Source organism: Capsicum annuum, chromosome 1 (assembly GCF_002878395.1).
Source record: "Capsicum annuum cultivar UCD-10X-F1 chromosome 1, UCD10Xv1.1, whole genome shotgun sequence".
Classification (NCBI taxonomy): domain Eukaryota; kingdom Viridiplantae; phylum Streptophyta; class Magnoliopsida; order Solanales; family Solanaceae; genus Capsicum; species Capsicum annuum.
Window position 1 is genome coordinate 97,618,836 of NC_061111.1, and position 24,510 is coordinate 97,643,345.

At 30.8% G+C, this 24,510-nt stretch overlaps 1 protein-coding gene across 1 annotated transcript; it reads right to left on the reverse strand.

The window, feature by feature from the left end:
- Positions 1-21,863: 21,863 nt before the first annotated feature.
- On the reverse strand, positions 21,864-23,314 carry LOC107860084 (probable polyamine transporter At3g13620). Its single transcript, XM_016705306.2, is given in 6 exon segments — positions 21,864-22,033; positions 22,036-22,170; positions 22,173-22,635; positions 22,638-22,715; positions 22,718-22,770; positions 22,773-23,314. Coding segments are annotated over 6 exon segments (1,386 nt in total). The 5' UTR covers positions 23,272-23,314; the 3' UTR covers positions 21,864-21,875.
- Between the last annotated feature and the right edge of the window lie 1,196 nt (positions 23,315-24,510).

Below are 24,510 nucleotides of genomic sequence, written 5' to 3' on the forward strand. Positions count from 1 at the left end.
TGTATAGGTGTCGCATGAAGAAATATTCATTGTAAGAAAACTTTCAAGATTTGCACCACTTATGTGCTCCTACAGGGATAATGATATTGATGGAAGTTTATGGACCATATTAAACAAGGAGTAGTACAAATATTTTTGTGACAATAACATTTATAGGTATTTCATGAAGAAGAAACACTGTGTAGTTCAAGCAGAGTTGTGCAGATGTGTTATGTCCCTCGAGATAAAGGGTATTTCTTCTTCTGCGATAGTCATTCGGGCTCATAGAACCTCTCTTCATTTTACTCTTAGGGGATTTGCTATTATTACTGTGTTGAATTATGTCGGTAATAGGTATGACTTTATTTTTTACGAGAATGTACCAAATAGGATTGTAGAGAAGTATTACAACGGTTCAAAATTTATACAAAAAAGACAATTATTTCTAGTAGTCACGGACAAAGTTTGGGGGGAGAACAATGATGAGAATGCCGAGAAATTTGCAATTCTGTGTTTTCTTCATTCTTTTATTTTATCTAACGTTGATACTATAGTTATACCCTGACTTCATTTTGATTTAGTGGAGAGTAGTAGATATAAGGATTTTTTGTGGGGACTTTATCATTCGAGGATCTAGCTAGAAGTTTGAACAATAGGTTGAAAGTAGGTGAAAAGTTTTATTTGATACAAGGAATGCCATTGGATATTTAAATGTGGTTTTATGAGTGTTGTTCGAATGTTCCATGAAAGTATGCTTCCAAGGTTGATAATTGAACTCCCCGATTATTAAACTGGAAGATAAATGCACCTAGACTACACTTTGAGTATTTGATGGATACAATGTTTAATGAAGATGGCATAGTTCATAGTTAATAAATACATATGTATTAATATGTATTTTATAGTCTACATATATACATTTGATTTAAAATTATTTAACAAATACTTTAATATATTTTATCTATATTCCTAGATTGTATTTAAGAACAATGAGCCAACTCAAAGGGAAATGTCAAAGTTTGAAATACCAGAGAAGGATGGACTTGATGATGAACGTTCAGTTGATTCGGATGATGATTTCCAGGATCCACCACCAAAAGAATTTTATGAACTCTCAAAAAATAAATAAAAGTTTGATTCATCAACCTCAGTAGTGAAGAAACCATTAAGGACACAGTCACACAATAGTGTTGATGAGCATATCCAAAAGAGGACACCACCTCCTCGTGCTGCAAAGGTTGCTAGAGTGAAGACATCAGTTTTTAAGCCCATTCAAATACGACAGGAAACTACTTCAAACCGGCAGAATGTGAAGCAAACAGCTAGGGTAATTTTTTCTCCAGTGCAATCAAAGTAAAAGAGTCCTGTAGAGGAAAAAGCCATTACTTTAAATAAAGTTTTGAAGCATTCCACGATCAGGTAACTTTTTTGTCAAATACATGTGCACATTAAAAAAATTGTTTATTGTTTTTGTATGAAAATAGGTTTGTCGAGAGTTGAAAGGAATTCGTAGGCTAGTGAATACAAAGTTTGATCTGATTATGAAATCAATCAAACAAAGAAAGGTAAAAATTTTACTATTCAAATATGCTTTAAGAATCTTATCTAATTTACATATGTATTTTTAGTGGTTTGACTTATCCACATACAGTATACAAATGCGAATATTGCGTGATAATTGTTCAATGTCTATGCATATGTATTTGTAGGAACAGTGTGTAGATAAAGAATCCAAACAGCTAAATATTGATGATGGTGGTTTAGAGACATCTGGACAATACTTCAGTCCTAATGTTGTTCAGACTTCGAATAAGATATTTGACAGTACAAACGTAAAGGTAAAATTTTTAATATTCAAATCTGTTTTAAAAAAACTATCTGATTTACTTATGTAATCTTAGTGGATTGAATTATACACATACAGTATACAAATATTTCTTAATAATTGTTCAATGTCCTTGCATATGTATTTGTAGGAATAGTGTGCAGATAAAGAACCTGAGCCAAATATTGATGATTGTGGTCTAGAGACATCTGGACAACACTTCAGTTCTGATGTTGTTCAGACTTCAGATAAGATGTTTGACGGTACAAAGATAAATATTTAAGTTACATATATGTTTTTACAAGCACTTTTAAATGTAAGACTTCTGTTATAACAATATATGTATTTTTAGGTTGATTGCAAACTTGATACTCATAGTAAAATAGTGTTTTTTTAGTTTTGTATATACATATGTATTTTGAGAATACTATTATATCAATATGTAGTTTTAGTGGATTGGAATATACATATTCAGCATCAAAAAATATATACATATACAGTGAAGCTCAAGTAGTAATAGGTTATTAAACTTGTATATGTATTTATATCAACAATATGAACATAAAGATCCTGATCACCAACATATGAATTATATTGGTGCCGAAACATCACCACAATGCTTTAGTCCCAATGTCATTCAGAATTTAAATGAGAAGTTGGATGGTACAAAGGTAAATATTTAACTTACATATGTTTATTCATTTGATGGCACATATGTATTTTTGTACCTCGCATTTATATGTTCTTTCATATATATAGATATAAGCATATATAAATGGATGTGTGTTTGATGTTATTTTACCTTTTTTACTTGTCTGTAAAGGATGTATTGATTTGCATTCAGATCAAACAAAAGATGAAACTGATTCTCAATTTTTAATATCTAATAAGTTTCACCGAAGTATAAATTAGATTATATATATTCTTAGAAGGTTGTTCAAGATGATTGTTGAGTATGTGTAATGAATATATTTTTGAGTTTATGTGAGGTAATAATTCCCAGAATAATTAGCTTTTTTCTTTCTTTTTTTGTAGACCAGCGATGAAAAATGGATGAAACAATTTTGTCTGATTCACAATTTAAAATCCCCGATAAGCTGCTACCTAGTCTAAATATCTACCGGAGAAAAAGTATCACCGTACATCCATCGGTAAATCATGAAGAAGAAACTCCTAATGAGAATTTGAATTATAAACATTCTGGGACCGTTGTTGAAGATCATTGTCGAGTATGTATAATGAACATATTTTTGAGGTTATGTGAGTTATAATGGACAGAACAAACTAATCTTTTTTTCATTTTTTGTAAACCAATAGAGAGATGTTGGATTAAGTGCAAATACATCAGTGCATGAAGAGGCTGAAATTTGAACAGAGAAGCAAATTAGGACACCTCCTAAAACTCATGTATTAACCACTGGTAAGAAAAGGGATAAATCAGTTTGGCCTGATTCACAAAACATAATCCCTGATGAGCTGCTACCTAGTCTGAATGCCTACTGGAGCAAAAGCATCATCGTTCATCCCTCCACAAATTGTGAACATCAAACTCCCGAACAAAAGATACGGATTAGGCGACCATCCAAATTCAAGGAGTCCCGACACACAATTAAGTTTGGTTCAGCAGCTGGTAAGTACACTAAGTTATATATATTTTTAATGTAATATGTTTTGCAAATAAGTTTTTTTAATTTACATTTTTGTATTCTGTAATTACAAATAGAGCTCAGTCTAGCAAATACGTACATTCTCTCAGAAGCATCCATTTGTTTCTCACCCGATTGATGGGATAGTGGACACGAAGGTTGTGAATAAGTTCATGGTCTGGATTTCTATCAACCTTCTTAAAGTTCATACTAAAAGGTATTTCTTTTGAATTGTTTAAAATTATTTTTTTTATTTTTATTATGTTTTAAGGATTTACCATGCTTTGAATAAAAAAATAAAAAGGGACAATTGGAACATTACAAGAGAAGCAAATCAGTCATTTCAATTATACATTTCGGAGTAGAAACTATTGAAGATAAAAATTGGTTCTACATTAAGGGGTTTGTTGATCAGTCATGGACAGACTCAGTTAGTATGTTATTTTAATATATTTCCTTTTAGAGTTATAACACTACTTAAAATACATATAATGTTACTTGCAAATACATATACCGATATCCATATATATTTTTACAATGTATTTATTTATTTACATATATCGTGTTAAAAACACATATATAATTTATTAATATACATATGATATGTTCTACGAAATCATATCCTGTTACATATACTTTTTTCTTACATTATCTGTATATAAGTAGTTTACAAATGAAATTATACATACACAGTTCTTAAACTTTAAACTAAAAATACATATGTATTTTACCTTACATACACATGCTATTTTTGTATAGAACTTGTTTGAATGTTCTAAAATTTATGTTATTAATTATTGCAGTAAATTTATGTTTGTTTCTACTACTTGCGGGAGAAGTTGAAGTACGAGCCCCACAGCTCTTACAAATATAGCACAGTAGATTGCAACTTCATGAACATAATTAGGACTGTGATGGAAGTTTATTCTGTGGATGATCCAAATCTTAATATGGGAGGACAGAAGTACCATCTTAATAAATACATCAATGGATTCCGTATGCATGCTACAGTGCCATGGAATACAGTGGACAATATTTTTATTCCTGTCAATACAAAGGACAGACATTATTGGGTTCTTGCTATTTTATCATTCTCAGAAAGGTGCATATTCTTATATGATTCATTTGAATCTTCTAGTCATTATGCGGTTGTTCTTGCTGAGATCAAAAAATTAGCCGAGATTATTCCTTTATGTCTCCATGCTTGTAATTTCTATGAAAAGAAAGGTATTGTTCTTGATAATCATCTAAGATACAAAGATAAAGACTTAACAAACCTTTTTGATGTGTTCTTTGTAGAAAATTTGCCTCAACAATCAAGTGGAAGCTTGTAAGTATTTTAATATACATATATCAAATTTGTAAGTTTGTAGAAAATATATTTTACTTATTATTCAATGTTTTTTTGTAGAGACAATGGTTTGAATATGGTTACATACGCAGAGTGTCTTTCTTATGGTCAAAGAGTTCATTCGTTTGAGTTCAACCCCAACGTACTTCATACAAGATATGTTGCACTATTGTGGGACTACGACATGAGAAAATAAGAAGCAAAGGATCAAAGTGACGATGAGGCACCATTAAGGCTTGTTAGGGAAAGCAAGATAACTAGTATCACAGAAGTTTTAGAAGTATGATGGTTGATGAATTTATTACACTAGGTAGTTGACAAGATTTAACTAGATGTTGGTTCTAATTAGAAACTTATTTTATGTTTTGAAGTGAATCAAAGTTACTTATTTTGAAGTGAATGAAAGTAATTCATTTTAGTTTTTTAAGTTGAATATGTTTTCAATAATTTTGTACTGTGTTTTATTTCAATGTTCAGTTTTATTTGTTGCAGTAAGATTTAGCTCCAAAATACACATGCAGTGTTCAGATTTTGTAATAAAAATACATATGCAGTATGTATCATATGTATTTTAATCTTTGTTCATTTACTTTCAAAATAGATATGAGGTGAATCAAACTTACTAATTTTGAGGTGAATGCAAGTAATACATTTTAGTCTTTTATGTTGCATAGGTTTTCAATAATTTTATACTATATATTTTATTCCAGTGTTCATGTTTTATTTATTACAGTGAGATTTAGCTTCAAAAGACATATGCAGTGTTCAGATTTTGCAATATATACATATGCAGTGTTCAAATTTAATTTTATTCATTTAATTTCAAATACTCTAAAATACATTCATAGTACAAATTTGTATAGGTAATTATATTTGAAAAAATCCTCAGTTATCAAATACACATACCATAAAACATATGTATTTTTCAAATAAAAAGGATTTGTATTTTTCTATCAAATTTAGTAATACATAACTGTATTACTAATTTTTATTTATAACGCGTAATAGCAAATGTTATATAAATGTCTTAAACACACAAATGAGTTCATTATTATGAAAAGTGCAGAATAAATTATTAAGAAATAATACGAAAGAACAAATGTATCATTTAAGATATTTCCTACCGAACGCCTATTGTGAGCCTTAGCCCCACAACCACTGTATGAGTTGATGTTCTTCTTTCCAAACATATCCCGACCCAATTTTCCACGATCCTTCTTTGCAGGTCTTCCAGGAGGGCGTTTGTACTTTGGAGGAATCACTATTTCACGAAGTATGCTAACTGGTATTATCCATTCATCTTTGTGTGATAAAGGATAGATTGGATTACCATATGTTTTCAAGACTGTTTTCGGCTTATACAAATCACAGCAATATGGCCCCTTGGTAACATTCTTGTTATCCAAGACCGCACAAGCATGTGCACATGGTATTTCATCCAGATGAAATGCATTACATGAGCATGTCTTTTATTTAAGGCAAAGATGAAATGCTTTTGTTTGTCATGCACCGTGTACATATACTCTATGGCTGGTACAACTTGATATGATTTTTAAAAATTTAAATTAAAAATATCAAAAACAAATATGTAAATGCATTGCTACAAAAAATGAGAAATGTATATTTTGATATGTTGTAAACACAGTTGCAAAATACAAATATACATATGTGCTAACTGCATATGTATTTTTGTGCTTACTGCATATGTGTTCTAATAAATACAACAACAGAGCTTAATACCAACAAATTCCATAAATATACATATTGCTTACTGCAGATGTTTTTTGTTTAGCAAAAGAGATTAATGCATATGTATTTAATAGTGAACATTGAGTACTGCATATTACTTACTGCATATGTATTTTTTGTATAAAAGAGAACATTAACTAACTTAACAGTTTAATTTAAAGCACATACGTCCACAACTATTTATATATAGAAATAAAATTATATTCATAAGCATAAATGCCACAAATCTAAAAGATCATACCGTCATACGAGTACACAAAGCCTCATTCACTTTGAGTATGTCATTAAATTTTTCGATGAGAGTTGTGAATGTATATAAAGCCTCCTACCTATTTTCACAATTCCATTTTCCAAACAGCAATCGAACTTCCTCTAGAAAAACATAAATTGGCAGTTCTCTAGCTGATACAAGTACTCCATTTATTAACTCAGCAATGTTTGAAGTCAAAGTTCATCCTCGGTGAACTATTGCATACGACCTAACCCACTTTTCGTACTTAGCCAATTCCAAATATTTCTTCACTCTAATATCAATTGCCTCAACCTTTTTCATTAACATGTAAAATTCTGACTTTGACTATGATTTGGCCATTGTATAAAATATCTCTGATAATGCATCGTGTGACTTTCTATAAAGGTTTTCACGTTCCCCCATAGATGACACATAGATGCATAATAAGGTGCATCTTTGTACACATCACCAACAGCCTTTATGATACTTGAATTTCGATCAAAGACAACACACATGTTTTGTCTTTCCCCGCACGCATTTTTTAGATTCTCAAAGAACCATGTTCAAGATGCATTATTTTCTGAATCAAGCACACCATATGCCAAAGGAAATATATGCCTTGCATATATAAATAAAATTTATGCAGTTATATATAAATACATATGGTAACTCCATATGTATATATTATAAATACATTTGCAAATATTTATTTTTTTTTTTGAAAAAATAAATTCAAATACATATACTAAAATGTAAATGTACAACACAAATATAAATTATCAAATCTACATGTTTCATTCAAACTTTTTTGAATTAAACATGTATTTTTTAGAGATATTTATATATTTGTTAGAGTTATATATTTTTATAGATATGCAGAAATATATATAAATATACAAGAGGGTATACAATGTATTAAATAATGATACTTACCTGCTCCATTCATGGTACAGGTAGTTATAAATGTCCTAATATACATTCCTCTCAGATGACTACCATCAACAACTATGATAGATCTACAATGTTTGAATCCTTTGATGAATGCATGGAGAGCTATAAATACATACAAGAACTCATTTCATTCATCTTCTTCATTCTTATATGTGAATTAGGATAAGTATTGTTCAAAACATATAAGTAGGCTGATAATTTGTCATACGATGCTATGGTTTCCCCCTTAATTTTTCTAACGCTCTTTCCTTGACCCTCCAACATTAACTGTATATCAAATCTATCCCAAACTCTTTCTTCATGTCACTTCTTATTTTAGTTGCACTGTATTTTCGTTTGTGGTTTTTCAATTTTTGTTTAATCATATCACCCATCAACATACAAGTAGCATGCATCTTGGGATAAATCTTTTTCTTCATCGGGCAAGTATGTTTCGGTATGAATCTCTAATTTTGAACATCCCAAAATCTCCTTTACTAGAGGCACGACATAAAAACTCACAATTACCTGATCTGCACACCAATGTATAACTGTATCCAACAAATTTAAATACAATCAAAATTCATGTCCAAACCTATTTTAAACATGAACAAATTAAAATAAAATGTACGTACCATTTCTTACTTGACCTTGCACTTCGTGTTTGAAATTTCTCCCTAATTGTATAATCCTTCTTGACTGAATTTAAAATTTTTTTAGTCAAGTACACTTGGCTTACCTCAATATTCTTATGATGTGGGTCTGAGATAATCACCTGAATCGTATTTTTCTCAAATACATTTAATATTATTGTATTTTTAGAAACCACCAACGCACCTTTAGCAGATGTATTTACCACTTGATACAAATTGCTAAGGACGTCTCTTCTTTCAACAACACATACAAATGAACTTCCAAAGGTACTCACAACATCTTTCTCCAAAATGCTTACATATAAAGAAAGACAATTCATGTCTTGTATCTCTTTGTTTTGCATAATAAATGCCTTTAAACCCATATCATTATGTATTTGTATTTGCCCATCATTACCAGTGATTTGATATTCAATTTGAATATGTTTGCTGCTCAAATCCACATTAAGGTGAGATGCTAAAAGTTTGTGTAATTCATTGTATGATGTTGTGGTGCTCAATAATATTGCATCAGTAATGTACTCTTCATAGGTTTTTTCATACGCGCACCTTTCAGATTGCTTCATGAGAACTGGAATACTCCCCGTTGCTAACGTATTTTAGCTAAACTACACAAAAATAAATATCTGTAAGCCTTTAATAATTACAATATACAAATACAAAATAAAAATACAAACAAACTACTACAGTTTTAAACATAAAATATACATACTATCATAGCCAAAAACTCCAGTAGAAAATACAAATACAATAAATTTGTTAAACTAAAATTACAAACACAATTAAAATTCTCAACAAAAAATACAATAACAAATCATTTGTTAAACTTTAAATGCAGACAAAGCCACAACCTCATTAATCGATCAAATCTAAAATATACATAATTGAAATTATCAAAAATACATAAATACTCTTAAATTTTGAGAACCAGACCTCCAAAAAAATGAATTTGAGCAATATGAAAAAGCCATTTCGATCACTATTTTCTTCTATCAGTTCAATTTACAGTTGCATTGCTTTTAACTCAAATTAATTTATAAAAATTTTCACAAACAAATTAACGATAATAAGAAAAAATTAAACGGAGCATCACTAAAATGATTAAAAATAAAAATTCAAATCAAAAACAATAATGATTCACTACCTTCAACAATAGTAATAGTTGAATTTGCAATCGATTATTGAATTCAAACAAATTGAACTCCAGAATCTTCAATTAAATTTGATTCAACAACATTAAAAATTCACTTTGAAGCTTATTTTGAATTCGAAGAAATTTATTAGAAGAAATTTCAGACGAATTTGACTCACCAACAATAATGGTTGAATTTCAAAAAAATGGTTGAATTAGAACAAATTGAACAGAAAAAGGTTCAGTTGATTTTGATTTTGCTTTTTTTCTTTTAGAAGAACACGCTAATGGAAAAACTGAAATTTAAATATTGCTTAGTGTTGTTAAAATATAACGAAAATCATGTTATTTAAGAGATTTTAATGGAAAAGGCATCTACACATTTAATACATGGGTAATTATACCATATTTACCTCAACTACTTTCAGTTAAATAAGGCAGTAAAATTATTTGTATATGTATTTTTATAGCAATAGTTTCTAAAAATACAAAATACAAGTTGTTATCCTAAGAAATTATGAAAGTATTGCTATGAAAGTAATAATTATGGTCTTAAATATGTTATTTGTGAATTTTGCCCTTAATTATATACCCGGTTAAATTCCAAAAGAAGATATTGACATTCATACCCTTCAAGGCCGGAGGATATCATGATAATACATTGATACCCTCCAAGACCAGAGGATATTATGATGATACATTGCTGCCCGATAAGGCCGAAGGATATTATGATGATGCATTGATTCCTGACAAGGTCAAAGGATGATTATATTGATGTGCCTATGTGTACATCTACCGATTCGAGTCTGGTTATGCCCTATGTATGAAAATTACATACCTACATATTGTTCATATGCAATTTGGGTACAATGTTGATGTTAAGAATATCGAATATGACCCGAATATGGTAATTATGATAGTTAGTGGACTTATGAGGATTGGTGATAGTTGTTAACTAATGATAAATAATTATAAAGTGGTATAGTTGATGATTAGTGTTAATTAATAATTAGTGATAATTGATGATTAGTGGTAATTGATGATTAGCAGTGAATATGATTTAAGGGATAAAATAATGCCTAGTTGTCAATCAAGGATTAGCTGATAAATGTGGATTAGATTATAAATGATGTTAGATGAGAAATGATGATTATCTAATGAATAGAAATAAGCGGATAAGTGATGAATAGTTGCTAAATGATGACTAGAGATTATATGATGTCTAGTTATTATATGGATTCGTTAATAAGAAATGGTTAGCTAATAGTTGGTGACTTTTGAGTATAGATGATAAGGTTGATAAATGATTGTAGTATTATGGAATGTGTGTAAATTTTGAGAATGTTGGTAAATGGCATATGATAATAATTATGGAATGATGATTAAATTACGATGAAGGTTATCTATGATGTCAGTTGGTTGCTTTATTCTTCTCTTGAGTGTACTCTCCAGTCATATGGAAGGTTGTGACAAGTTCTTTACTTTTTCTACATCAATTGGCATATGAGAGCTAATTTTGTAGTTATGCTTGATGATACTATACGATAAGTTATTATTTCGAATTGTTTACTTATTATGTACGACAATATTGGCATATGATGATGCCTTATGTTATATTGTTATTTCGGTTGAATTGCTTATCATGTACAGCGATATTGGAGATGATCCAGGTTAGTTTCTGTACCTTGACTTAGCTACGTATCTTGTATTTTATCATAGTTATATAATAATTTAACTCAGTCGGCCGATGATGACTACTGAGTACCCGTTGTTTTAGTACTCATAGTACATTTTTATACCTTTTTGGTGCAGATTCAAATACTAGCTAACGTTGTTGATCGTCATTTGTGCGGTGATTGATTTTTGGAGATAGGGTGAGCTCTTAGAGTTTGAGCAAACCATTTTCATCTATCTTTATATCCAGTCTCTTACTTCAAGACAAATGTTATTGTCTATTCTAAATATTTAAAGTTGTATTATTGACATTAGATTCTCTTGTACTGGCTCTACCAGGTCATGGGATGGTATTTTAGATTGACTGTTTTTATCTATTTAGAACACTTGCTTATTTATGAATAGTGTTCTTGAATTTGGCCCATGATGGGTATTCCCTACCGAATTAACCCATTGCGTTAGCTTCGGATTATGGTTTTGACTTACCTATTGGCAGAATTTAGTAGGTGCTATCATGACTTGTAAATCGAATCGTGATATCTCTACTAGAAATAATGTCCTGGGTTTGAACCTTGTTGAAGCAATTTGTTATGTTTTTTCGCTTTCTAATTTTCTAAGTACCCATGATCCTTAATCCTGGGTCCGCCACTAACTTCGACAATACATACTTGTATAATAGAGTATTATGACTTCAGACTTTAAAAAATATGCCAGTTGTACTATACAAACACATTATACATGTATAAATATACATTCAAACGAAAGTATAACAACTCATTTTGTTTATTTATTATATAAAAAAGATATTTCAATCAAGATAGTGTAGAAATATATATACTTCAGTATGATATTCGATATTTCGTGTTATTTATACATATCAAATAATATATATATATATATATATATATATATATATAGAGAGAGAGAGAGAGAGAGAGAGAAGAGACATGATTTTCCCCTAAACTTGTCCACTCAACTTACTTTAGCACTCTAACTTAACTTATTATTATTTACCTCCCTTAACAATTTTCAAGTGAATTAAATACACCCTCAAAATCACAATTCCAGACTCACAACAGAGAGAGCACTACACTCAAGTCATATCTTTTCCAAATCAGTGTCATGTCATTGTCACGTAAGAAATTATAATTTACAAAAAAAAATAACCCCACACACGTACTATTTTAATATATGTTTTCTAAAAAGTAAAAAATATATATGTATTATTTTTATATAAAAAATATATATATTTTTAATATATATATATATTAAATTAAAAATATATACTAAATAATATATAAATATATTTAAATAAAAAAATCCCCCCCCCCAAACTCCCCCTTACCCCCCTCCTAATTTTCCTTCTTCTATAGACCCTCCCTCTTCTTTTCTTCTCTTCCATCCCCCACCCCTACAAACACCATGGAAACTACCTTCAAATCATCCCTCCCTCCCCGTTTCCCTCTCCCCTTCTAGTGCCCCCCTTTCTTCTCCTCTTTCAGCCCCCACCCCACCCCACCCCACCCCCGCTCTTTCTCCCCTTTCAGTACACGAAAAATATCTTCCCAACCCAATTTCTTTCTTCTTCAAATATGAAAATACCCTCACCAAGTCAAAAATAATTTTTATTTATTTTACTACTCAAAAATTATCTTATAAAAAAATATCAAAAGTAAAAATTAAAAGAAATCCCATTAATGCTAAGTGGTTTAAAGATAAAATCATCAATTTAATTTAATTTTTGTTCAAATTTTGAGGAAGTTGGATTGAAGGTTGAGATGGTGTTCAATGGAGGAAAAATTTTAATTTAGTGTCTTCGTGGTTGTTCTTTGGTGGTGTTAATGGAGGAAAATGAAAAGAAAATTGAAGAGGGGTGTTGGTGAAGAATGTATTTGAGGTTGTTAATGGAGGAATTTGAGTGTTGTTGTTGTTGATGTTTTGAAGAAGAAAGAAGAAAAAAGTGTCATTTTTTTATTGTTTTAAAATTTCTATTATCTTTTAAATATAGTATTACTGAAATTAATTTTTTTTACAAATAAACGCGCCCTTTTTATCTTGAAAATGTCACGTCAGCATTAGCGGTGAAACTAATACACTTTAAAGATGTTAAGGGGGTAAATATACAGAAGTTTAGTTTAAGTGTCAAAGTAAGCTGAGCAGACAAGTTCAGGGGGGAATCATGTCTTCTTCAAACCATTCTAGATGTAAAATATTTACGGACAACTTCTTCACCACGCCTTAGCTATCAACACGCCTTAACTAAAAATTTCAAGTATTTTGCTTTGAGCCCATTTGGATAGAAGTAAAAAAATAATATTTTTAGTTTATGTGATTAAAAGCTTGAAATAAGTGTTTATAAATTAAGTAGATAGGTGTTTGGATAGAAGTGCTGAGGCTAAAAAAAAAAATTATATGTTTGGTAACCAAGTGATACTTAACATTTTTTGGTTGTCAAAATGATTTAAATGTTCTTAAAGTTGTTAACACCATAAATAAGGTGAATTCTTTATACTTTTTAATTATAATAATTCAAAAATAATTTTAACTTAAATACAATTTGAACGTAAAGTGATTATGTTATAAATATAAGTTATTTTTTTATTTTTAAATGTTAAAAAAATTATGATATTTTTTTATATAAAAGTAGTATTTTATTGTAATATGGTAAAAAATATGCAAACCTCTGATGTAATGATGAATTTTCTGAAAACAGCGGAGAAAAATGAAGTGGGAAGAGATGGAGAGAAGCATCAAAGAGGAAAAGAAAAAAGAACAACGATATATTTAAGGGTGACAAGTTCAGGGTATTATTGGAATTGGAGAAAAATATAAGGGACAAAAAGATAAATATGTTGGTCAAACCTAAAAGAATTTTAATCTGAAAAGTAAAAAGTTGGGGGTACCAACTTCTCACTTTTTGCTCTTTTTAACCAATTTTTAGCTTTTTTAAGCACTTATTAGTTTTAGCAATCACCTGAAAAAAAACTAAAAAAAAGATTAAAAATTAATTTGATCAGATTTTAATCCTATCCAAACGGAGCTTAATCTTCTAACAAATGCTTGTACTTTTGCCAAGTTATTTTTTTCTGGTTTCTATACAAAGCTATACAATGATACAGTAGAAAAATAGAACAAAAGCATACAAATCAATATATAAAGGAGGATTAGAGGCATGCTGATGTGGCATGCCTCGTAGGCTAAGAAAGCTGTTTATCTTTTTTTCTTCTATTTTTTACTATTTTTTTTCATGTTCTTTTCTTTTTTTTTCTTTTTCTCTTTACTTTTTAATTATTCATTTATGTACTACATTAATTACACATTACTCTTACTTAATTTTTTTTAAAAAGCTGGAAAGTGACATCCCATTCTCTTAACCGTTTGAAAAATATTTTCAACTTTACATCCCACTATCTTACTTAACCGTTTAGATAATAAATGCTTACCGTTTCAGTAAATTATTCTATACTTATAGTTTGTATTTGGAAACGAAGATTTGTTGTAGTTTTTTTGGATGTAGTTTCTTTCCTTCTTCTTCCACTTCCTTTAGATGTTTTTGTGTCTAATACTTTGTGTATAAGTTGTGGTTTTCACTATATTTTACATTTTGCGTTATAATTTTCAGTTAGTATTACACCTTGCGTTAATTGAATACCGTAATTCATATGGTTGAAAATTTGATTAGACCAACGGAATCAAAATTTTCATCAAGGAGATTTAAAATATGAAGTAAATGTCAGAAGAAATCCTTAAAGAAAGAAGGCGGAGTGTAATTTTTACTGTATATGTATAGTGTAAGTTTTCGACGATGAACTCCCTTGCTTGTCCCTGGTTAAACTGTTTTGTAAAGCACACAAATTTCATTACTCATTGAAAATATTCAATTACACCTTATTAGAGAACTTTTCACATATGCGTTCACTATGAAGGAGTGTGTAACTTTATTAATGCAGTTCCAATTCTTGAGAACTCATAGAAAGAAGGCATGGTCAGTTTCGCAAACAAACTTCTCACGGGGAAAATAGCTGATAAGAAGTCTGGGAAATTTATATAGAAAGGTTGTCTTTTCTACCTTCCCTTTCCTAATATTTTCAGTGAGTTTCTTTCATATTTTTCATTGAGTTATGGGGAAATCTTACAAAATTAGAGGAGTTAAATAGCTGACTGAGACTTACTCAACTAAGGTATGATTGTTTAAACTTTAAAAAGGTTCTTTTTTGTCACTTAGAAGTTACAAAATTTGATTTTGGGTGTTTAAGATTAAAAAATTCATATAAGCTTTTCATGGTAAGTAACAATTTCAGGTGAATATATTCTTGATTTGTGCTTTTAAGGATGAAGAAGAAAGCCGAGGAAGATAGAAGAGTAAAAAAAATTGAGGGAATTTGAAAGAAAAGGACAGTGAAAGCCGAAATGAAAAGCAACTGCTCAATCTAATACAAAATTAAAGAACGTGCATTACTCTTCATCAAAACCTTTTACTAACATTACATTGAAACACACGCCTACGTAAGGGTGTTTGACATGTAAATGGGGTATGTATGTATACCTTCTTTCTGGTACATACTGTTAATTATGATGCTTTAGTAATCTGTAAATGGAATGGTTATTTTCCATTCTTTATGTAGGTTTGTATCTATTCCAAATTTTCATACTATAAATAAGCGTCAAGAAGTATTAATTTTCATACATCATTTTCTATTTATCTATATTCAAGTGTCTGTGTTCATATTTAAAATGATTTATCATGATGATTTGCACCGATAGTTTTTAATGCTATTCCCCGGTCCACTTTTTAGTTATGACTCATGAGTTAGAATTTTTTTTAAGAGAGCACTTATACCATATATGTAGCTCTATTTAGGAATAAGTTTTCATTTTCAACTTTTTATGTTTTTTAAATTATCAATTTTAACTTTTAGAAAGTGGAATGGTATATATATATATATATATATATACGTCAAAGCTTAGCTTAAATGGAGAAGGATTTGCCAAATTTTGTAAAGAGATCTATCATCTCTTTAACCATCAACATGAGATATTTTTTTATTCTTCAACAATATAAACTAATCAATTTTCTAAAAAATTTATTTTTCTAGGAAATAAAACGAAAACAAGCCCTAAATGTAATAAGAAGAAATACTTGCTAAATAATTTGCAAGTACAAAAAATTAGGAAATTTGATTCCATCAATAACGGAATGCATATATACGTGTTTTTTTACCTTTTTCTTTTTTCTTATCATTGAATTTGTTTTATAGATCATTAAAGGAATAATATAATAATAGTAGAAAGATAAAATTATTAATTAAAATAATTAATATTCTTTTATATTAGTGTTACATAAATATCCAATGAAGATATTGATATGTAATTAATGTACAACTTAATTCCTCAATTATCACTATCAGTAACTTATTAATCCTTTCATATTCCTGCACACAAATATTCCTTAAAGTACACAAACTCTTAAATAGTAAAAACTTTGAATAAATTACAAAATTAATTATAAATAATATAGTAGATTAAAAAATAATTTAATTTATTTAATTTAAAATTAAAAGGAATCTTAACATATTTTTAACTTGGATATTAGAAAAATTTACATATCGAATAAAATTTGTTTAAATACTTATATACATATGTTTAATGTGCCAAGGAAAATCATGCTTTTAAAGGAAGAAAAATTAGAGGAAAATTATTGTTGACGATAAATTAGAATAAAACTTGAAAGATAATATATAAATTTCATTAGACTAAATTTATTCTTTTATTTTTATGTTATGAAAAGATTATTCAAACAAATTAACATCGCACGAAGCGCGGCTAAATTCACTAGTTAATAATATTATGTGGGCAAAATTCTAGTGTCAAATAAAAGACATGTAGTGAATCTTTCGATATCTAATAAAAACTTATAAAAGGTTCTCCCAAGGTAACTTGAGAAAAATTGGCAAAAGCTACCTTTCTTAAAACTATTTTGCTAAAGGAACATTAAATTTCTTTTTGAATTATTTTTTGGGGCTAGGGTGTAAAAAGTGTGGAAACATTGAAAAAAGTAAGCCCACATATGGGTCAAGGGACCATTGTATCAGTTTTCTAACTTTACAAATTTAACATAATACACTAACACCCATCCACTTATTTTAATATAAAAAAAAATCCTCCTCTCCTCTTAAATTGTCTCTCAACTCCCGTTTTTAAGAACTCTTCTCCCCAAATGTCATTTTTGTTTTTTCTTCTTCTGCAGTTGCTAAAATCTCGTTGTTGCTTCATAAGATTAGTTAAAATTATATTTCAATCATTTGTAGATCCATTTAAACAGGTTTCTTTTCTAATCGATTCGTAGTGATGTAGGAATATTTTTTTCCAATTTGGTTGATTAAGGATTTTTGGTTAGTTCTGTTTTTTTAGCAAAGAAGTGTTGAATGCTGGAATTAATCGTTATTTGAAGAGTTATTTTGTCAGTTTGATTCGAATAGTCACCTGTTTCTATCCGTAGACCCGTAGTCTATGAAATCGACCCGTGGTCTATGAAATCAGAATGCCCTAGATTGAAATCTATTTTTAGACGTATGAAATTCTTTTAAAATATGGTTGCTTAATAGTGGAATTGAAAGATTAATAGCTAATTAGTTCGATTAGGTGCACTAATTTGATTTTTAGCAATTGTTTTGTTATGATATTGCATGTTGGATTTTGGTTGGTGTGTGGAGTGAACTGTTTGATAGTGGAAGAGTTATTTCGGCATTTTGATTCGAACAGCGACCTGTTCTTGTCCGTAGAACTGTGGTCTATGAAATGAGAATGCCCTAGATTGAAATCAATTTTTAGACATATAAAATTCTTTTAAAATATGATGGCTGAAATAGTGAAAATTGAAAGATTAATAGCTTATTAGTTTGATTAGGTGCACTAGTTTGATTTTGATACTGCATGTTGGATTTTGATGGGGTATTTCTTTATTTTATTTTTTGGGGGGAGGGGGTTCATTTGAGCATTGACTTATTTCTATTAATAGACTTGTGGTTTATGAACTGAAAATGAAAGATTTGTTCTGCAGGTGTAGATTGTGTTGAAAATAGATAAAGAAAAAATCATCCATCCTAAAATCAAAGCAGTACCGATTCTGATTCTGCTAGTAGCAGTAGAAAAAGAAAAGACGAGGCAGTTGAAAATGTCTCAAAAAAAAATAAAATTGATAAGAAAGTGTCCGACCAGAAGGATACCCCTACGCCCCATCTGATGTATTCCCCCAAGACATTACGATCTTCTTCTTCTTAGGAATGACTTTGGCCTGGGTCGAGACCACATCTACCTCAAGCGCGAACTCCGACAAATTACTCGTTTCTTGCTGACAATTCTTGAAAGGCTTGGAATGGAAAAGCCTGACTACATCACCCCCAGCATCCCCCTGAAATTAATTTTTAGGATGTTATTAGAAGAAAGCTTTCGGGCACGATCATTGCTGAAGAAGCTTTCATAATAGGATGTTGTTAGAAGAAAGCTTCTTCAATTTTGCCTTTTTTGCTTAAAATTCATGTAATGCAATGAACAGGTTTAATCAATATAAGTATTTTCAGTTTGAACATTACGTTTTTTCTTTTTTTTGTGACTGTTATTTTTTTGTGGTTATTTGTTTGTGCAGACAACATTTTAAAAATTTATGCATTGTTAGATCGTATAGTCTATCATCGATCGTATACTCCATCAGTCCTCGACCTAACATAGTAGTTGATCGTCGACCATGTGAATCGATGGACCATGTTTTGGGACTGGTGGAGTAAAATAATTAAATTAAAAATGATATAAACAGATAATAACAAATATTGGGGCTGGTGAAATAAAATAATTAAATTAAAAATAATATAAATAGATAATAACATGTTTTGGGGATGGTGGAATAAAATAATTAAATTAAAAATGATTTAAACTGATAATAAAATGTTTTGGGGCTGGTGGAATAAAATAATTAAATTAAAAATGATTTAGATAGACAATCTTGAACTGTTGGTGACACTTAATAGACTGTCATCGATGTTGGCACATGTCAAATATCAGTAAAATATATATTTGTGCTTTGAGGGTCCATCGACTCGTCCGGTCTATCGTAGACCTACACCTTTGGGAGTGCATCGATGGATCTCTTAATTATGTGTAAACCACGAAAATCTATTTACATTGCTATAGACCAACACTTGGATGTTGTTTAAAAGAGAATAAACAAATTAAAAATAAATATAGGGTGGGTTTCTACACATGTAAGGGAGTGTAAACAAGTCACACAATCATATTAGAGCTTATACAAATTAGGGGTGGTGTATTAAGAAGTGTGTGGATGGGTAGTGATTGAATGTTCAATATCCTCAGAGTAATGTTTGTCAATGCACAAGTATATTTTGAGGATATATTTTGTATTTGATGACTATACATTCCACATACTCCTCCCCTCACCATCCCCAAATCAAAAGAGCAGGTGGAATGGATAGTGGTTGAACAACCATCATCCTCAATACATACTTATACTTTGAGAAACATTACTCTTAGGAGATTGAACATTTAATCACTACCCATCCACACACTCTTTAAAACATCACCCCTAATTTGTATAACCTCTAATATGATTGTGTGACTTGTTTATACTCCCTCACATGTGTAGAAATCCACCCTACATTTATTTTTAATTTATTTATTCTCTTTTAAACAACATCCAAGTATTGGTTTATAGCAGTCTACATAGATCACTGTGGTCTACGCATAATTAAGAGATCCATCGATGCACTCCTAAAGGTGTAGGTCTACGATAGACCAGACGAGTCGATGAACCCTCAAAGCACAAGTATATCTTTTATTGATTTTTTTTAACATGTTATTGAGGGTCCATCGATTACGCTTGTCTACGGTAGACTTTAGTATCTCGTTGATGGCTGACATTGGTCATGATCTACGACAGTCTATTAAGTGTCACCGCCAGTTCCAAAAAATAAAATTATTGTTCCAATGGTAACAAACATCTAATTTTGTACTTAGCACATCTTTTTTGCTCCATATATAAAGTTGTCACTCCCTCATTATATTTATTTCATCAACTTTATTTTTATTTAAAAATTCTACAATGTCTCAAGCATCTGAAAAATCCAATTCTAAAAAGACTCTAATTTGTCATTGTGGGAATGCGGCTGTCTTGAGGACGTCACGCACGGACTCAAATCCAGGTCACAAATTTTATAACTGTGCAATTGCAAAGGTGAGATGCATGTCTTTTTTATAATGTTAAGTTAACCGTTATGTAATTATAATTTATTTTCTAGGATAATGGCGCATGCTCATTTTTTAAATGGCTCGATGAGCTATCACCTCCAAGTAGTCCATCAATGTTAAGTCCGGGACCCGAGACATCAAATTTTCGTGGCTTGGCAAAATTTAATATACTACAAAGGCTTCAAAAATTTATTTTCTAGGATAATGGCGCATTCTCGTAATCACTGAAATAGTCGCCGACTACCGGGCACGGAGGTGGGATTCTGATGAATTTATCGGTCCTTCGAAGGACCTCTCAACTATATTTATCCTTAAAATAGGCCTAAAGCCATCTGCATCGACATCCATCGTGTACATCAGCACACATACATCACTATTTATGATTGGAGGATTCACCTTTTCCCTCGAATGCATTAGATAACTAATCACTACGTCGCCCGACGCAATCTAGATCCCCACTCTGCATTACACTTGCAACTAATTCGACGTACGAACTGTTGCGGCGAATAGCAATGGGGATTGTCACCTTGGTAAAAGATCTTCATTTCCAGCATTTGGGAGTCTCCACCCATTCTCCCATGAAATCAGCAGAAATCAAAACAAATTTTGCAATAGACATCCTGAAATTAGGCTTTGGTCCACGGTAGATTATGCTTATGGTATAGGTCGGGTTATATGCACGGTTGATGAATGACGATAGTGGTTGATGACTGGGGAGCTATTCGTACGAAAGCCTTGAAATTACAAATATTGCTTCTAATCAACGACTACTGAGTTTATGGAATAGAGAAATGAACTTGGAATAGCCTGAGCTACTGTAATGTACTTTCTAAAGTGGTTTTGAGTAATGTGAGCGGTTGCAAGTTTTTTAATAATGCTGGAAAGTGTGTTTGAGAAGATACCAAATAAATGGGATAACAATAGGTGCAATGAACAAGCTTATGATGTTTGTGGACTGATTTAGAGCTAATCGCCGAAAAATAACGCCGAAAAAGTGGCCGAAATCGGAGCTTTTTGGAAGGAAAAACAACCACCTTCTATTTTTAGCTTTTGAATTTTTTTTTATTTAATATTTTTGAAATCTTAGATATTTTTGTATATATAATGGTGGATGATGAAGTGAGTTGAAGTGTGTTATTCAAAACTTGTGGATGAATTTATTAAGTTGGAAGTATTGGGTTAAAGTGAATTATTATAAAATTTGTGGGTAAAGTTATTAAGTTAGAAAAGTTGACGATAATGTGGATTTAAGTGTCCATTTGACAAATTTTTTAAGACTTTTGTCTCTTTGTTAAATCAGTTTTCAAAAATGTCCTTTTGACAAACTTGCCCAGGTAACTTCCTCGCAACAATTACTACCAAAAGAAAAGAAAAGAAACTTCTTTTGCAACAATGATGTTCTAAAGTTTTCTCCTTTTATGTCTACTGCAATCATCAGTCATTCCACTAGTGGCTCTTCCACATAATCATTGAATTTAGCCACTTTTTGGATTTACATAACTTGATAAAGCAGTACCATACAATTCCTCCCACAGTCATCAATGCACTGATGAAAAACACAACCTTGGTTGCAATAACCATTACAAACACCAAAAAGACGCAAGAATCAAGCACATGATCACCAATCCTGGCAACTTCATTGGCACTCTATATGGCCTTTTTATCAAAGGAAACTTCCTTCTCAACCAAATAAAAGATGAAAATTCCAACAACATACCTAAACTATACAAGAAATTATAACAGTGAAGTTCATGTAGGACATACCTAGTGAAAATGCTATTGCCAATAGTATCCCTACCCATGGTGTGTCGAACCATTTTGACGTCAAACCAAAGAATTTGGGCAGAAAGGCTAAGTCAGCCATACCCAAAAGCTGAAAAGAGCAGCTACTTAACTTTGACTCAAATAGCCCAATTGCTGACAGTACAGCCCCAATTTCAATCCAAATTTTCAACCATTTACCAGAAATCATCTCCGCGGCATTGGCCATAAACCCTGTTTCCCATTCTCTTTGATCAACTGATACAGATCCAACAACGGCCAAGAGTGGGATTATATATGCCAAACAAGTTAAAATAACTGCAGAAAAAAGTGCTCTAGGAAAATTCTTTTTTGGGTTCTCAACTTCCCCTTCCAAAGTACTCGCATTATCTCAAAAATTGAGATTCCAAAAGAGGGTATTAAAGTACAAATTCTAATTTTTTTCACACCCTTTTGTCCTAAACTGATCCATCTATGACGTAGAATCTTGGGAATAGCAATGCCTGACATTATAATAAATGGTGCAACCGTGCAAGTGAAACAACGCCAAGAGCAACGGCCACATAACCCACAATTTCCAGTAGTTCAAAAAAGAGAGCAATAATGTAGAAAACAAAATAGCCAAGTATCTAGGAAGACCAGAAGAGAAGATTGGGAAAAGCTTCTCCATATAACTAATACAAAGAACAGGAAAAGATGCAATGTTGATGACACCGCTCAAGAATTTCCATGTACCCATTAATGAACCCCAAAAGGGTGCAAAAGCTCTATCAGCCCATACAATAAAACCACCATTACCAGGGAAAGTGGTGGATAATTCAGCAGTGATCATGGCTTCAGGGACACTCCAAATAAAAGGGAATACTAGAAAACCAAGAATAGCAAGGAGAGGGCCAGCAGCTTGCACTGCTGGCTCTTCACCATGAGTGCCACCAGCAACTAATTCAAAGTAGATTAGGAAGATGAGAGGGATAAGGCTGAGTTTTTTGCTCTTCTTTGTACTTGTCGTTGTGGTGCTCATTGGCAGTTGTTCGGAGTTTTCCGTCATCATGGAAACTGAGGCTTGCCTCTCCTCTATCATTCTGCTTCTCTTTCAGTAGATTTCTGAATACAATGGAATATTACAAAAAGTAGGATTTTGTAGCAGTTATATTTTATTTTCACAAGGATTTATCATTATCTTAACATGCTAAATACTAAATACCTAGTAATTTATATCTTTATATTTATTTATTTAATTTTGTATTTTCTATATCAATTATACACGTACAAACTGAGTGACCAAATTAACTTCTAGCATTGAACATGGGTAATTTTAAACCTTTGGAGTTACTCCCTCAGTCCGTTCACTTCTACTTTTCACTTTTTATATGGTACATTCGTTAAAAAAATAATTATTGATTTGATTATTTTATCATCCTATTAATATCATGACAATGATTTGGAAAATAAGCAAATACTAAGGATATATAGAAGAAACTACTGCCTTTCCTTAATGCGTCTAACAAGTAAAATAAAAATCTATATAGAAAATAATGACAAGTAAACAGAAATGGAGTGAGTAGAAGAGTAAAGTTTAAAAGTAATGAGGCGTGGCGATGTCTCACTGGTATAATTAGTCGTTAAGTGAGATGTTACGATATCTCCCTGGTATCATTAGTTGTTAAGTGCTGTTATGCCTTTTGACATGCATGTTATCACCTCATATATATATATAGTCGCAAATGTTCATAAAAAAAAGAGTGATTAAACAAAAGTTTTTTGATTAATGGATTTTTTTAATTTTAACTATTCACCTAGTATTGATTCTACATCTGTGTGTTTTTTAATAGAGAAAATATATAATTACTCCCTGATCATATTTGAGATTTGCAAAAAAATATTTAAATTTTTACTTCGACCTATTATTCCATGATTCTTCTTCATTTCGTTGCAAACACACCATATTGACCCTATGCGTGTATACACATGCCACAGGCGCGTGAAAAGACTCGAATTTGACTTTTTTGACCAATTAAAAACTGTCACGTGTAAAATAATTGATATATAATTTATATTCTTTTTTTTAAAAAATAATATTTATTTTTTAAAATTATCCCTACACCTCCCCCAATCCACCCACCCTTTCTTCTTCAACTCAATTCACCATTAAAGCTCCTCCATTGAAACTTTTTTTTAAAAAAAAATCATTCATTAAAGCTCCATTTTACAATTGAATCATATCATTTAACTACCCACCATTTCTTCTTCAATACAATGTCTTCTTCAACACCATTAAAGCTCTTCAACACAATGTCATCATTAAAGCTCCTCCATTGAA